We start from the raw sequence: 14,976 nt of genomic DNA on the forward strand, positions 1-14,976 counted from the left end.
AGAAAGTGCACAAAACAAGCTTGTGATGATGAGTATGATGAAATAAGAGGGAAGCGTCTTTGCCTCTCTGCACCATCACCGTTTCTCACAGTTTAAAGGATACTTGATTTCAAGTCTATATGCACCATGCCATAGGTTTTCTTATGATTAACTGAACTGTGTATATAACGGATATAAACATGGTGCGCCACACCGAAGAATTGAAAATAGATTTTATTTTTTTTCATAAATTCATTTGCTCATTTGCCTACTTTTACAGTAAAATGTCAGTGACATTGTGTGACAGGCACAATATTAGGCAAGCTGAATTTTTTAAAATGTTGTTATTGTACAACTACAGTGCTCTTGGTCAATCCAAAATGTTAACAAACCTGAACATTTAAGTAGCAAAAGTGAGGTTTTGGCTTTCTTAATAGAACATCTACATGTACACCGTTATTAGGCAACTTTCTCCTTAGGTCACACCCTCCCTTGTTACACAAATCATCTACATCACTTGATATGCATTAAATCCAATAAGCATTCAAGTTAATACAGCTTGGAGTTGGAAATTATGGATAAAATGATGCTATGGTCAAAATAATCGCTTGCCTAATAATTGTGCACACAGTGTATAGAAAATTAGTTGCATAAACTTTCAAAAACATGGAATAAATTTAAGAGATCGAAAATAAAAAGTACATATGTCTGCTTCTAATGTGTCAGTGTCTTTTACTATTATATACATGTCTGAGTTACTTAAATACATGCACAAATATTAGAACTCAACATAAAAAGCTATACAACATTTCTTACACGTTCATTTAGCATTACTAAAACAACGGTGCCGTAAAATTGATATGCTGCTAGAGCACAAAAAATACATAATTTACTCCCTCGGACTGATAAACAGTCCGCGGCGCATCCGTAGTGACGTCATCGCGCGAAAAACAAAATTAAAGTCCGGCTTTTACCTAGCTTATAAACAAAATCATAGACTGCACAAGAAATAGATAAATTGCCAAAAGAGGTAAGTTTTTTGGAAATACAAAAATTTATCTATGAGAATATGGAATCTACCAATAAAATTATCACATCTTGTCATCTTGAACGAAAGGATTCTTTTGGTCGTCCATGACTTACTTACCTATGCTAGCTTTAGCTTACAAATCTATTTGCATACACACTACACATCGAATACCTTTAACTTATATTTTCGGCTTATTGTCGACTATTTATTTAGTTAAAAGTTTGCATGTATAAATGTTTTTATAACTGCGATCCGTTTAAAAAGAGCGAACAAGTTGTCATCAGAAACACTGCGTTCGAGACATCTAATCGTAAGTACTGTAGTAGTTACGTATGACAAAGTTTGAACTAAAATAATTTATATTTAAAAAGTTTTGTAATAGCCATAATATAGTCATGCCGTATAGATACAATATATTTTAGTGCATACATAGCCGAGAATTAATGGACAAATTGCGTTTTCGTTTGTCAAATATTTTTATGGAGTCTTTACATGTCTATTACGGTAATAACCGCGTCACTAGTCTGCCTCTGGTTGTTCCTGCATGTTTTTATTTACTGCAGCAAATTCTCTGAAATAATGTATGCCTTTTGACACAGTAGAAGTCTAGCCAGAATCCATTATGCTGTACTTAAAAACGGGTCTAAACGTGTGCAGATGCTGTTTTACAGAGCAATTCTCACGGAGGAGAGGACTGTATACTACTCAAAGTATTTTCTTGTTATTGAAACAGTTATTACACTTCTGCTGTAGCTACTTCGTGTTACAAATGCCAGTGTCCTCGGTACACTTATCTTAACACTGATATACTAATGATGCTAAGCAAAGCGTCCTTAAAAAAGCATGCTATTTTTGATGTTTGCAAAGTGGTTTATTATCATTTTTTTTTTGTTGGTGATTAGTCTGTAATGCTGTTCTTTTTGACCCATTGTGGGAGAGAATCTCACAATGATGCTTTTCCTCAGATCTGTCAAGGACAAACCTTGCCCGTGAAAAGATATTGTCGCATGTCTCTCGTGCACAGAAGGGCGCTGTATTTCTTTCACAATTCTTGTGTTGTCCGTAAGTACTGTCTTTTATTTAGTTTTTCTTTTTTCCAGTTATGACTCCATTGAATCCCTGGTAATCCCAGCGATTTGATCATTAACCATACATTTTGACCCGATAGAGCTACCTTCGTACGATGCGGTGGCGTGAGAGGTCTGTTCGGAGGAGGCACCGTTCCCCAGCAGACTCTGGAAGACATTGCAGAAAGCATCAGAAAACGCAAGTTCAAAAGAATTGTGGTGATGGCAGGGGCAGGTATCAGCACACCCAGTGGAATCCCAGACTTCAGGTGAACAAGGATTCTTTGAGATGACCTTTGAGATGCTTGCAATTTCTCTCAAATCATATTTCTCCCGCAGAACGCCCGGCAGCGGTCTTTATGACAACCTTCAACAGTACAGTCTGCCTTACGCTGAGGCCATATTTGAAATAAATTACTTTCATCACAATCCAATCCCGTTTTTTGCTCTTGCCAAAGAGCTTTATCCTGGTAACTACCAACCCAATCTGACACACTACTTCATTCGCCTGCTTCACGATAAAGGACAGCTGCTCAGGATGTACACGCAAAACATCGACGGACTAGAGCGAAGTAAGCGAAGTTCTTTCGTCTGACATTCATAAACTGTATTTTTAACTGTGCGCTGCGTCGGAGGCTTTCATTAATATTTCATTTATACATAGAGCTACGTTTCAACAAGTTCAAATTAAATAGTGCAACTCAAAAACATAAAGTAGTACACAAGTTAATACCCCTTTACTGAAAACTAGAGTTGTAACTTACACTGACCCAATGCAACTGGCTCTAGATTCATATAATAATTAGGCTATTTAATGAAATATGCTATTTATTGTTATTATTAGAAAGTGTAGCAGAGTCAGCTTTTGTGTAAATCATTTATAAATGTTATCGGTCTTTGATTTCAGTGGCTGGAATTCCCCCAAAGATGTTGGTGGAGGCACACGGTACATTTGCCACAGCCACTTGCACAGTTTGCCGAAGGGATTACAAGGGAGAGGAACTCAGGGTGTGTATGTGTCGTTGAACTATGGCATTGAATTTTTTAACCCTGCAACTGCACTTGATCCTGATAACTTGATCCTGACAGAATACAAATACTCTCCCATTTGTTTATTGCGAGGTTGGTAAAACACTGAGTTAATCTGACTCTCATTAGAATGATATCATGGGAGGAACAATACCCGAATGCCCCACTTGTAAAGGGATCGTCAAGCCTGACATCGTGTTCTTTGGTGAGGAGCTCCCTCAGCAGTTCTTCACCTACCTTACGGACTTCCCGATGGCAGATTTACTCATTGTCATGGGAACATCTCTAGAGGTGAGGAAAAGCCGCTGGATCTGTTAATGAGCTTTTTGTAAGGCTTAGCTCTGGATTTGTACCCACCGTACGAATGAGGCGTGAGACCAAGCCCCTTTAATACATTTAAAACCATTAGTTGCCGTATTTTGTGAGTCTGTGGGGCATGTCTGTTTGGTCTATGCTTACACTGCACAGAATGAACGCTTCCGTATGTGCGACAGACAGAATAAAAACGCAATTCTAACAATTTCACATTGCTCTACAATATTTACTAATTAATGTTCGGCGAGTTTTGGATTCAGTCTGCTTTTGTTTGTTATGAATTTTAGCGATTTTAAGTTTTGTTTTAAAATGGTAAGCAGTTTGTTTTGGGGTTTTTTTGTCATTGTTGTTTATTTAAAAAGTATTTATATTTGAACCATTTTTGCACCACGTATAGCGTATATTTCTTTTCATAGCCTTCAGATTTGTCATTGTTTGGAGGACTTTTTTTATGTCGGATCAAAATGAGCTGATTAAAAAAAAAAAAAAAAATTGTTATTGATTTAAAAGGTTTTGCAAACAATTAATTAAAGAAATAATCTACAAATAAATGATCAAAAAAATTTAATTAGTTGCAGCCCTAGCGAAAAGACATGAATGGCAAGATTTTAAATGTATAATATAGGTGGTGCAGTTGGCCAACAATTAATATGAAGAAATTATAAAAACGAAAAAAAGATTGTGATAGGCTGTATAATCTTCGGATCATTTCTGAAAATGATTATGGAAGTACGTCCCCCAGCAGATGTCACTGTTATCTTGTTACTGTTTTTTAAAAACGTCTATTTTCTGGTTTGTTAGGTGGAGCCTTTCGCCAGCTTGGCTGGTGCCGTGCGTGGCTCAGTTTCAAGGCTTTTGATAAATCGAGATCTTGTGGGGCCGTTTGCTCGGGGCTCCCAACGTCACAATGACGTGGCTGAGCTGGGTGACGTAGTTAGTGGGGTAAAAAAGCTGGTGGAGCTCCTTGGATGGAAGCAGGAATTAGAAGCCCTAATGAATGTTGGCGGAGACGAGGTAAGTTTTAATCAATCTTTCTTCTTCCGTATATAAATCACGCGAATAGATGCATGTAGATTAGCCTGCTGTACTCAGAACATTCATAAAATTTTGTATTCCACAAGAGTTATGGAGAAATACATTTTTTATGCTCCTCTTGCACTATTATCTGTCATATTTCATATACCTCATTTGCCAGAATCTTCTTCATGACTTTAATTTTAAAGACTGGTCCAATTTAATAACATTAATAACATTGACAAAACAGCTTGTAGCTGCTTTACTTTTCTTTAACTGTGTTTAATGTTTCCTTCTTGGTTACGGAATAGTCTATATAGCATCTAAAAATTCTAAATGTAGATAAAATTTTCTGTCCTTTTCTAGACTTCGGTGAACAAGGAGGAGTGAGCAACCAAATTTTATCCCGACACTGGATCTGGAGGTTGTTGGTTGGCCCAGTCATTGAGTTTTGCATTAGATGCACTAGAACTAAATAACTAGGTCGCCTCCACATACTGCAGGTAATGTGGTAAAATAAGAAATACAGTAATATAGCTGACAAAACTCTTTGTTGAGCCGGGTGTTATCCATTATATCAAACAAGTTTGGTGATTTGTGGTGATATGATTAATTTATTCTGTAACTAATGGTGGTTCTGAGATAAAATAAATGAGTGGCATTCAGCTGGTCTGTTCAACTCAATGAGGTGGCCAGCATGAGGAAAACCAACCTGATGAATAATAAAAGCTTTTCTAAAATATGTGAGTGTGAAGGATTTTTATCGTATTTGTCAAATCTATCAATTCTTTACCAAGAGCAACTGCAAATGGAACATTATTAAAATACATGGGAAAAAAGTCATTATTGTAAACAAAGATTTAAGATTTAAAACCGTTCACCAAAAAAACACTGATAGGCATGCTCTTCAATGACGATTAAAAAAACTGATTTAAACATTTTATAAACGGCAATATGAACTACGCCTGTTGTGCTTTCTCTTCTAGAAGCGAACTTGTAGGAAAATTGCTCGCTATTCCACATATACTGCACTATATATTTGATGAGACAATCATTTGTAGTGATGCCTGAAATCATATTGCACATAATTGGGTGCACTCAATCCCACAATGCACCGCAGAAAATGAGGGTATGCAGCTGACGTGCACAGAAAAGTTGCACGGAAAAGTCTTGGATAAAGATGGCTTTCACAGCCTTTTTGGCCACACAGTTTCTGAATGAACTCATTCATTTTTATTCACTACTTCAAGTGCATTATGCAATTTTGCACATAACCTGCAAAAATCTACTTAAAATAGTGATGCCAGTTGTTAACTCCAAAAGTGGCTCGGGAAAGTGCATGTTAAGTGTAATCAAAAGCTCTAGTATCACCGGATGGTTGGGTATGTTCCGTTATCTATTGTCGTTTAACAGACCGTGAAACAATTATTGCACCTGTGGAACATTCCTTAAAGGAACAGATCGCCAAAAAAGAACATTTTGTCATCATTCGCTATTTTGAACCTACTACGCTACTCGTGCTATTTTGAAACCTGTTCTTTCAAATGTTTGGAAAGAAATATCATGGAAGTCAATGGTGACCATCAACTAAATAATTTCTGTTCAACATAAGACAGAAAGTCATACAGGTTCGGAAGGACATGAGGAGGAGTAAATGTAGACAAAATGGTCATTTTCAGAGTCTTCGGTTCAAAGACAACAATATCAGTCACAACAACAATATCAGAACACCGTAAAGAGAACTTTCTACTGAAAAAAACAGGAATATGATGCCCAGAGTCTCTGCTATATATATATATATATATATATATATATATATATATATATATATATATATATATTAGTCCAGTAAAATAGCAATGCATTTTTGCTATATAACAGTGTTTTGACATTGTTGGAGCAAAAGAAAAACAGAAACTCTCGACACACAATAAGGAAAATAGTTGCAGGCTGATAATGCAGAGGACTCATTGTCTGGCTGTTTCGTCTGTTGAGAAGGTGAACTGTTCAGTTCATTGTGTCATTGTGTCACAGTGTCTGAGTATGCCAGACACTACCTCTCTGTCTAATTCAGTTCGGGCCGGCTGGCTAGTGTTGCTCAGTACAAGGTCTGGACGGATAAAGCAAACAATACCCTCAATTATCCCACAATTCAACATGTATGATAGAAGAAACAAAAAAAATCCAAGTTTCAAGAAGAGCATATGATAAAGAGCAGAATGGTGATATAAAGGAATCTCTGGAGGTTAAACGGAAGTCAAGCAGCAATATTTTGGACGCTCTCACATGTTAAATATATGCAGATTGCAGGTTGTTATAGAGAAGGTCGCAGTAGTTGAGCAGAGATTGCTGTGGCCTGAACAAGAAGCTTATTAGCTTGGTTGCTTAAGAGTGGCTTTATTTTGGATTTATTAGACAATGCTGAGAATGAAGCAGATACATGTGTGGACGTGTGGTCCATAGAGTGGTCCGAAACATGATTAGCACACAAATATAGGGTTCTCGAGTTGTCTGTGTAGTTCTTTGGAAATGATGTGACATCACTTTTCAGGGTTCTTTGAAGTTAAAAGACCTTTAAAGAACTCTAGAGCTATAATGGTTCTACAGTGGTACCGTGCCATGTAAAAAGGTTTTTCCTATTGGATCAGGCACAATTTTTCACCACACATTTGAACACACTCAACAGCATCAAGTGAGATGTTTTGATATGGGAAAAAAGGTTTTGGTTTTTTAAAGGTTTTTTGCTGTACAAATAATTGGGTTGGCACCTAGCTGATGTTTTCAGTCTATATTATTGTCTTAATAACCATTAATATATGCATGTAAATGTTTTTAATAAAATTACTTTTGCCAGAATCTGAGAAACAAGGGAACCATTGGTTGGGAAGGACAGATGTTCTTCAAGGCCTTGGTTGTTCTTAATTCTCTAAGAAATGCCAATGTCAGGCTTATGGGAGAAGCTGCACTTGATCATGCGGACATTTTATTTATAATTCAATAAGAGAGGAGAAAAAAAAAGAGACAAGTGGGAACTCTGCCCAGGTGTCTGATCCTTTCTTCGGTGCACACAGATGATGTGCTCAAAGAATAAAGCTAAGTATGGTAAAAATCCTTAGGGCTTTTCAGGAACTTCATTAGAAGCTTTCTCATGATGTTTTGGCGCCTTTACAGAGAGCCTTCATCTCGCTCCAACATTAGTTTCCGACCTCTGTTAGAGAATCTAGCAGCTTTATCACAAATGTCTCTTTACAGCAATATACAGATTCCATCTTCAGAAGAATGAACTCAAACTCAAAGCTGTGCAGGATTTATGGAATGTTTAAAGTACTTCACCAAAATCAAATATTAAAATATGCAGCGCCACTTGTGAGGCTGTGCCGTTACTAAATCACAGTGTGTACATTACAATCTTTTAATTTAAAATATTCCTGCAGGCAACAACATCTCAAAGATCTCAAATATGCAATGCATTATGCATTCTGTATCATTAATCTTAACTTGAACTGAGACATTTTTTTAACAGAGCATGGCGTATCTTAAAATGCTGCGCAAATGATCTAGGCACCACTGAAAATGTTTTGTTGCACCGAAAATAAAGTCAACTATGTATAAAATATGGATGTAGTACATGATAGGCACGAACAAATAAAGTATTGGCAGGATTGTTACAAAAAAAGCGAAACGGTTGCAGTCCCAGTTTACAACTGCAATTGTCTTTAGCATAAATTATGGCATTGTTACGTCTTATGGGCCATTTGGTGTATGTCAACAACAGCGTGGGAGAAGTCCTCTGAAGAACTTCCTGAATTCAGTGTTGAAGACAGTGTAGATGATTGGGTTCAGAGCACTGTTCACGTAACCCAGCCACGTCACTGTGCTCATCAAGTCTGGAGAGATGTGACAGGATTCACACAAGGCCCGCGTAGTGTGAACTACGAAAAAAGGAGTCCAGCAGAAGAGGAAGACACCTGCGGGAAGATCATACGTCATGTCTCGTGTTTGTACATCAAGTCATACTTTAATAAATAAGCTCTTGGGTACAATACGCCGGCTGACATGCATTGCTCGAAATGATGTATTTTTGTGCGTCTAAATGCACTCGAATAAAGCATGACGGTGAATAAAAAATAGTAAATTAGTCAAATTACGGCATCGTTTGGGAAACGTACCTCTGGGTGGTTACACATGGAGTAGATTTCCAGCAGATTTAGTTTTTCGGAGAAAACTATTACTGTACTAACTTAATTAGTTCATTATCTATTGACTTTACGTCTGTATGGGCCAAAACATTGTACTGTAACAAATGTTAAAATCTACACTGTCTTTAACACTTTAACATTACATGAGATTTTTGTGATACGTTTTTATTAACATTTAAGTAAGCGCCATGACCCTCTTTGCATACGAGTTCCACATAAAACATTTACACTACTGAAAGGACGAAAAACCCAAATTACTCCATTAATAGGTAAAATGTTGTAGTGCGAGTCCTGCTCATGTTCTGATAAGGCGGAAAAAAAAAAAAAAAAAAGAGACCAGCTCATGCTCAAAATATTCATGAATGACTTTAAGAGCTCTGGAAAGCTTTGGATAACCCAGAAACCTGCAAAACCACGGCCATTAATTCTGTGTTACGCAATGCTGGCATAAGAATGTCTTATGAAAGTGACCAAACTATGTCAAATCAAATGTTATGAATAACATCCGAGACAAAGCTACACATATAAATCAACCTCATGTATATTATAGATATTAATGTGCTCCTTCAGTGGCCTCAGCTCTGCTGAATTATTCAAGTATAGTAATGGTATTTCTATAAATACCCAGTAATGGAGTTAGAATAAGTTTCAGATCATCTGCATAACTGCAATAATATGTTTCTGTGATGCAAAATATGTTTACATCATATGTCTACATGTTACATCTTTCCCCACCTGTAGCTTTAGGCCCTATGAAAGCAAATGAGGAGGTCAGCTGCGCATTCTCTTCCCAATAAAAATAGGACATTTTGTTGTTATCTTAAGTGGAAAATTAGTCATGTGCAGTCATATTAAATAAAATTTTTCACATATGTAATATATTTTCTGATAAATAATAAAAAATGCTAGTTTTTACTATGCAAACTTTATAAAGTTGATCTAATTTTATATAGGAAAGAGTGGGGTAAGCTGTGCCAGTTTTCCTTAAAGGGATAGTTCTCACATAAATAATAATAAAAATCTGTCATTATTTATTCACTCTTATTTATTCATTCTCAAAGTTGTGTTTGACTATTTTTCTATTCTTTTTTTTGTTCTGTGGAGCACAAATTTTGATATTGTCAAATCTCTAAGTAAAAATGATAAAGATAAAATTTATTTAATATTATACTTCACAATGTATGCGTCGAACAAAGATTACAAAAAAGCATAATAATATAATTAACGCCGTCAAATGGTTAATCACATCCAAAATAAAAGTTTTTATTTACAAAATATGTGTGTACTGTGTATATTCATTATGCTTAAACAAATGCATTTAATAAAAGTGTTGTTTATATATTCAGTATTTTATATATAACAGATTTTAAGTATAAATACACGTAAATACATGTAAAAATGTTGTATATACAGTATGTATGTACATATGCATAATTAATAGTGCACATATGCAAACAAAAACTTATTTTGGATGCGATTAATTACGATGAATCATTTGACATAATTATATAATATAATATAATATGAGGTCATAGAAACATTACAGAAACAAAATTACAGATACACTTTTTCCTCTGGATCAGCTACCATTTAATGTAATAATAATAATGAATATAACAATAATGAAGAACACAAAAGTTTAATCTCTGCTTTTACGTCTCTGTGTTAATGAACGGCGGCCTGGAAATTAGGTTAAGGCACCAGGTGAACCATGACATCATAATTGGATAGAGGGATTTGCCTGTAGTTCATTTTATCTGCGTCTTCCGGGGAACTTCAACTTCTGTGGCAATTTCATTCAAAGTTTTGAAGCTCATAACTACCCACGTACAATAATTAAACCGATTCTTTGATGAAGGTTCAGGAGCATTCATTAAGTTTTTTTTCACTATGCTTTTTGAGGTCCTTAAATGAGTTATTTCAACGCACTTTCAACACCAACAAGACTGAAACAGACAAACAAATACACCAACGCTTACCAACAACAACAGGTAAAACCCTCATGGCTTTTCTCTCCCTTCCGTTGATCTTAGCTCTCTTCTTCCTCTGAGCTGGCTGGCCGTATTGAATGCCAGGGTAGGCCACAGTCTGAATGGGGCTGTTTTTATACTCGTTTGGGAAGGGGCAAACGGGCTGCGTGAAGTCATCAAGCTCCTCGAGACTGGACTGGGCCAAGTCCCTCTCAATGACCCGGGGCAGGGACGCAGGCAGGGCGCCCAGGGGCGGGAGGGCGGCAGCCACCGCAGCATGCTGTAAACTGCGGCAGGCCTGGATGCTGTTTCTCAGTTTGGCTTTGCGCGATTCTTCCCACTTGCGCAGGCCGTGGAACATCCCGAAGTACAGCAGGAGCATGATGGGACACGGGATGAAGAAGGAACAGACGGACGAATAAACCACGTAATTGTTGTCTTCGAGTTTGCATTCTCTGGGGTCTCTTTGAGGGACGTTGTTTATTCCGAAGATGACAGGAGACGCCACAGCCAGCGCAAACAGCCACGTAGCGGAAAGTAACAGAATCTGCCGGTAGTCAACATGCTTCCTGTTGTAGTTAAGTGGTATGGAGACCGCTATGAACCTGTTAACGCATATTGAAATTCGCCATCAGTACAAGCAGAAAAAAGCAACAAAGCCAAAGTTTAGACTCAAATGGCGCTCAAGCGGTTTTGCTTCAAGACCCAGATAAACAAGAGTAAACAAGTGCGTCCTTTAAATTAAACAGGAAACAAGTTATTAATGTTAACGTGAGCTGCATCGGCCAAACTATTTGCAAAATGATTAACATGAATGCTGAAAAGGAAAATCATTTTTTACATTGTTTTATAGATTGAGTGTTCGGTTTCATGGCCAATAATTCACTGCCCAAAATATATTGTGGTCACCAGAACCCATATTTATTTTCATTGCAACAGAACCCATATTTAAATTATCTTTCACTTTTTGCATAGTTTTTGTTCGTGGACTTTGATGACGTGGCCACGTTTGACATCTGCCTACTTTGACTGTAGCTTCTAAGTGAAAAATTAATTTGTGGCAAAAATGGAAACCAACAACAGAGGACGTTAAGCCATTTTATTATTTGCATTTAGCATCGTTATTATCCCATCCGCTGTCAGATGGGTCGCGGCTCACTAGCTGAGACCACTAACTCACATAACGTCGCTCATCTTAGCTTTCTTTAATAAAAAAAACTCAAAAAACGCTGCGTCCAGCACTGAAACGCTGGAATAAAGTCTTACGCACAATAAGAATAAACTTCAAGATCAGCATGACCTGTTTCTGCAATCCCGATTAGGTCAAAATAATATGCTAAAAACTGATTATGCGGTCTGCATTCTTTCTCAAGAAAATGCCCGAGGGCTCCCAAAGCAACTTTTCTCATTCCTCAGGAAAGGCTATGCTGTACAAAACATCAGGGATATTTGTCTGAAATGAAAATACAAACCTGTCCACACTGATAGCGCAAAGGTTGAATATCGATGCTGTGCAGAGCATTACGTCCATGGTCATTAATCCATCGCAAATAGCCACGTCTAAGGACCAGACGCCGCCTTGAAACTGAAAAGACAGATTTTATGCGTCAAGAGAGTTTTAATGAGCGCACTCCCTCACACTGAAGTGCGTATTTAATTTATTTTAAATAAATAACCAACTTTTTTTGGATATGGATTCAGACTGTCCTTGATTCTCTTAATGAGTCAAACTAATCTAATTAGCCTAACGAAGCCACAACTTGACTGATTTAATGTGATGGCAACTTGAGGATAACAAGATAAGTGGCCTAAAACCTAAAAAGCCCGAGAAAGGGATTCAATGAGGATAGATAAGAGTTATCTTTGTAACTCATTTTGTATAATCTATCTTATGTAACACTTTTCGTATAACCCATCTATCCACACACACACACACACACACACACACATCGTACATGCATAAATAAGTTACATTTCTCATTTATTATGAATTAAAAAGCAAAAGTAATCATATCTGAAATTTGTCAGTTACACTTCTATGTTTAAAAAGGCTATAATCAGTTCTCATCCAGACATATGCGCCTTATAAAATGCACTTTTTTTTTATTTACAATATATATCTGGGAACTTAAACGAATTGCAAAACGAATCTCCCATAGCCTTTCTCAAACACAACACTCACCTCTGCGTAGACAAACAGGGGTAAAACCAAAACCGCCAACAGAAGATCCGCCACGGCCAAACTCACTATGAAATAGTTTGTCGTGGTCTTCAAGACTTTCTCCTTGTAAACGCTCAGGCACACAAGTACGTTTCCACAGATGATCACCACGATGAGTAGAACTCCAAACACGAGAGCGGGGACGTTGTAGGTGAACGGCTCGGGCTGAAGTGTGCTGTTCGCGCTCGAGATATTCACAGACATCGTTCGCGGTCCGAGCGAGAACTTTTTACAGATGTTTCACGTCGTCCTGTCCACCGCGGTCCGTCTCTGCTCATCTTGTGTCGGTCAGAAGACGGGACATCTATATCAGCGGCGCAGCGACGGACGGACGCACCGGGAAGGTCAGTCCATCTGCCGTCTCTCCTTAAATGTCACGGTCCGATAGTCTGGGAGAGTCGCGAGATGCATTTCGCTTAAGGGGAGCTGCGGTCAAAATAAAACTTTTCGACGTTGAAAAAAAAAAAAAAAAAAAGATCCAGCTGCTCGACCAATGGAGATGCACTTTCAGGCGGGCTGACGGTCGTTTATTACGACTGGCTGCAGAGCTGTTTATACAGTCTGAAGACTAGGCTGCTACGCGTTCAGGTATCGTCCCGCTCGTTTATAATAGCTACAAAATCTTTAAAGACCTTACCTGTTTTCTGTTTTTCTCCCAAGTTGATTTTTTTTATAAATCACCGAGATGTGGAATTATAATACATTGACGGAATATGCTATTTAATTGTACGCATTTATAGTTTACATGTAGCGGAGACTCACACGTTCTCACATTTATCCAGTAAATGTTTCTCAGGGTAGGTTTATATTTGCGGTCAGTATTTGTATTTGCTACACACGGGGAGGCGGGGCCAGACAATGTTGAAGGGGGCGCAGGACCAATCACTGGGAGCTGGGCAATTAATAGTAAATGCAGCCGAATGTTATTTATTTATTTATTTTACATAAATAATAAACACATTAGCCGCCTTGATTTTGCCAAGTAAGACATGATCCTGAATCATTACTGTCCAAAAATATACACTTATCCCAATCCCTATCCCTATCCCATGAAACTCAACCCTACCCAAAATGTATTCCTAAAATCAATGGGAAATGATAGCTGATTAACAAGGGTGTAGAAGCACCTAACCCTGATCATAAGCCTAAAACATAATATTTCCAGAAAATATTTCCAGAAAAATTATCCCTCAAAATCTGATTGGTTGACGGGAATGTGAAACGAGAATGCTGATCAAGAAACTTCTTGCACTTGGTAAAATCACACTCATCGTAGTTATGGAGCAGCTCTTTAAAACCGCTTTTATCGAAGCAGCAAGAAACCATATAGAACAATGAAACAACATTTTTTTTCTGAAAAGGCTATATTGATTCAAATATTTTAATTTTATTATTTTTTATGGGTGTACTAGGAGGGTGCTTTGGTTTTTTGGGGCACACCAGCTAGCCCCTCTCTAGCACCGCCAATGGCTACATACCCTAAAGTTGGCAAAAAAAAAAAAAATGTATCGAATAATTGCACTCTTATTGCAAGCAGCCTAACTTGCCAATAAACTGCCTGCTGTATATAGGATAAAATAAAACAGCAAAACAATTATGAAACACATAATATGAAAATAAGCTCATTCACTTATGAAACAGTAAAAATGTACAGTGTATGTTTTAACCAACAAATATTAAAATGACTTTCACTAGGTATATAAACAACAAGAACTGAAACATTCTTCAAAACTTCTTTAAATGTGGATTAAATGTATGGGATTTCTTTTTTCTTCTGTAGTAAACAAAACTACAGAAGAAAAAAAAATCCCACACATTTAACCTTTTGAAAAGTAAGTGTGTAAGTAATAAGTGCTCTGAAGTCATGATTAAGAGTGCTTAGAGTGCTTGGAGAGATCCTCCAGAGCTCATGCCAGTGCCCGCTCCTCGGAAGCTCCCTCCAGTCCCCAATCCTCCAGAGTATTTTTTGGGAGGGGGTAGTATGGCTCCAACACGAGAGGCAGGGGCGTGACATGATCCAATGTAAAACGAAGCTATACTGAATGGGCCAGAGTGGCGCCCTGGAGGCAGGAACGAGGCAGAATCACGGGAGGCCCCCAGGGCGCCACTTGGTATAGGTTCGTTTAACATCGTAGTACTTGCATATATATCC

General features: G+C 37.6%; 2 protein-coding genes across 3 annotated transcripts; one reads left to right on the plus strand and one right to left on the minus strand.

Moving 5' to 3' along the window:
* Positions 1–923: 923 nt before the first annotated feature.
* On the plus strand, positions 924–5,176 carry sirt3 (sirtuin 3). 2 transcript variants are annotated; one of them, XM_043243257.1, is made up of 8 exons: positions 924–1,009; positions 1,975–2,071; positions 2,178–2,345; positions 2,416–2,648; positions 2,984–3,084; positions 3,235–3,396; positions 4,222–4,434; positions 4,801–5,176. In XM_043243257.1, exons 3-8 carry the CDS (start codon positions 2,299–2,301, stop codon positions 4,822–4,824), a joined length of 780 nt encoding a protein of 259 aa, XP_043099192.1. In that variant the 5' UTR covers positions 924–1,009; positions 1,975–2,071; positions 2,178–2,298; the 3' UTR covers positions 4,825–5,176. The 2 variants fall into 2 exon arrangements, with proteins under 2 accessions (XP_043099192.1, XP_043099191.1); XM_043243256.1 differs by lacking the exon at positions 924–1,009 and adding an exon at positions 1,062–1,719.
* A 1,648-nt stretch (positions 5,177–6,824) lies between these two features.
* Positions 6,825–13,590, minus strand: drd4b (dopamine receptor D4b). Its single transcript, XM_043243611.1, has 4 exons — positions 12,786–13,590; positions 12,076–12,188; positions 10,613–11,208; positions 6,825–8,402 (listed from the first exon to the last, which is right to left on the minus strand). Exons 1-4 carry the CDS (start codon positions 13,026–13,028, stop codon positions 8,200–8,202), a joined length of 1,155 nt encoding a protein of 384 aa, XP_043099546.1. The 5' UTR covers positions 13,029–13,590; the 3' UTR covers positions 6,825–8,199.
* Between the last annotated feature and the right edge of the window lie 1,386 nt (positions 13,591–14,976).

Source organism: Puntigrus tetrazona, chromosome 7 (assembly GCF_018831695.1).
Source record: "Puntigrus tetrazona isolate hp1 chromosome 7, ASM1883169v1, whole genome shotgun sequence".
Classification (NCBI taxonomy): Eukaryota; Metazoa; Chordata; class Actinopteri; order Cypriniformes; family Cyprinidae; genus Puntigrus; species Puntigrus tetrazona.

Excerpts from the sequence above, each read along its gene's own strand:
- drd4b (XM_043243611.1), bottom strand. The coding sequence starts at position 13,028 with ATGTCTGTGAATATCTCGAGCGCGAACAGCACACTTCAGCCCGAGCCG. Across the intron at positions 12,189-12,785 it reads CCCTGTTTGTCTACGCAGAG|TTTCAAGGCGGCGTCTGGTC; the intron begins GTGAGTGTTGTG and ends CTGTCTTTTCAG. Across the intron at positions 11,209-12,075 it reads TGCGCTATCAGTGTGGACAG|GTTCATAGCGGTCTCCATAC; the intron begins GTTTGTATTTTC and ends ATGCGTTAACAG.
- sirt3 (XM_043243256.1), top strand. The coding sequence starts at position 1,632 with ATGCTGTACTTAAAAACGGGTCTAAACGTGTGCAGATGCTGTTTTACA. Across the intron at positions 2,649-2,983 it reads CATCGACGGACTAGAGCGAA|TGGCTGGAATTCCCCCAAAG; the intron begins GTAAGCGAAGTT and ends CTTTGATTTCAG. Across the intron at positions 3,397-4,221 it reads TCATGGGAACATCTCTAGAG|GTGGAGCCTTTCGCCAGCTT; the intron begins GTGAGGAAAAGC and ends CTGGTTTGTTAG.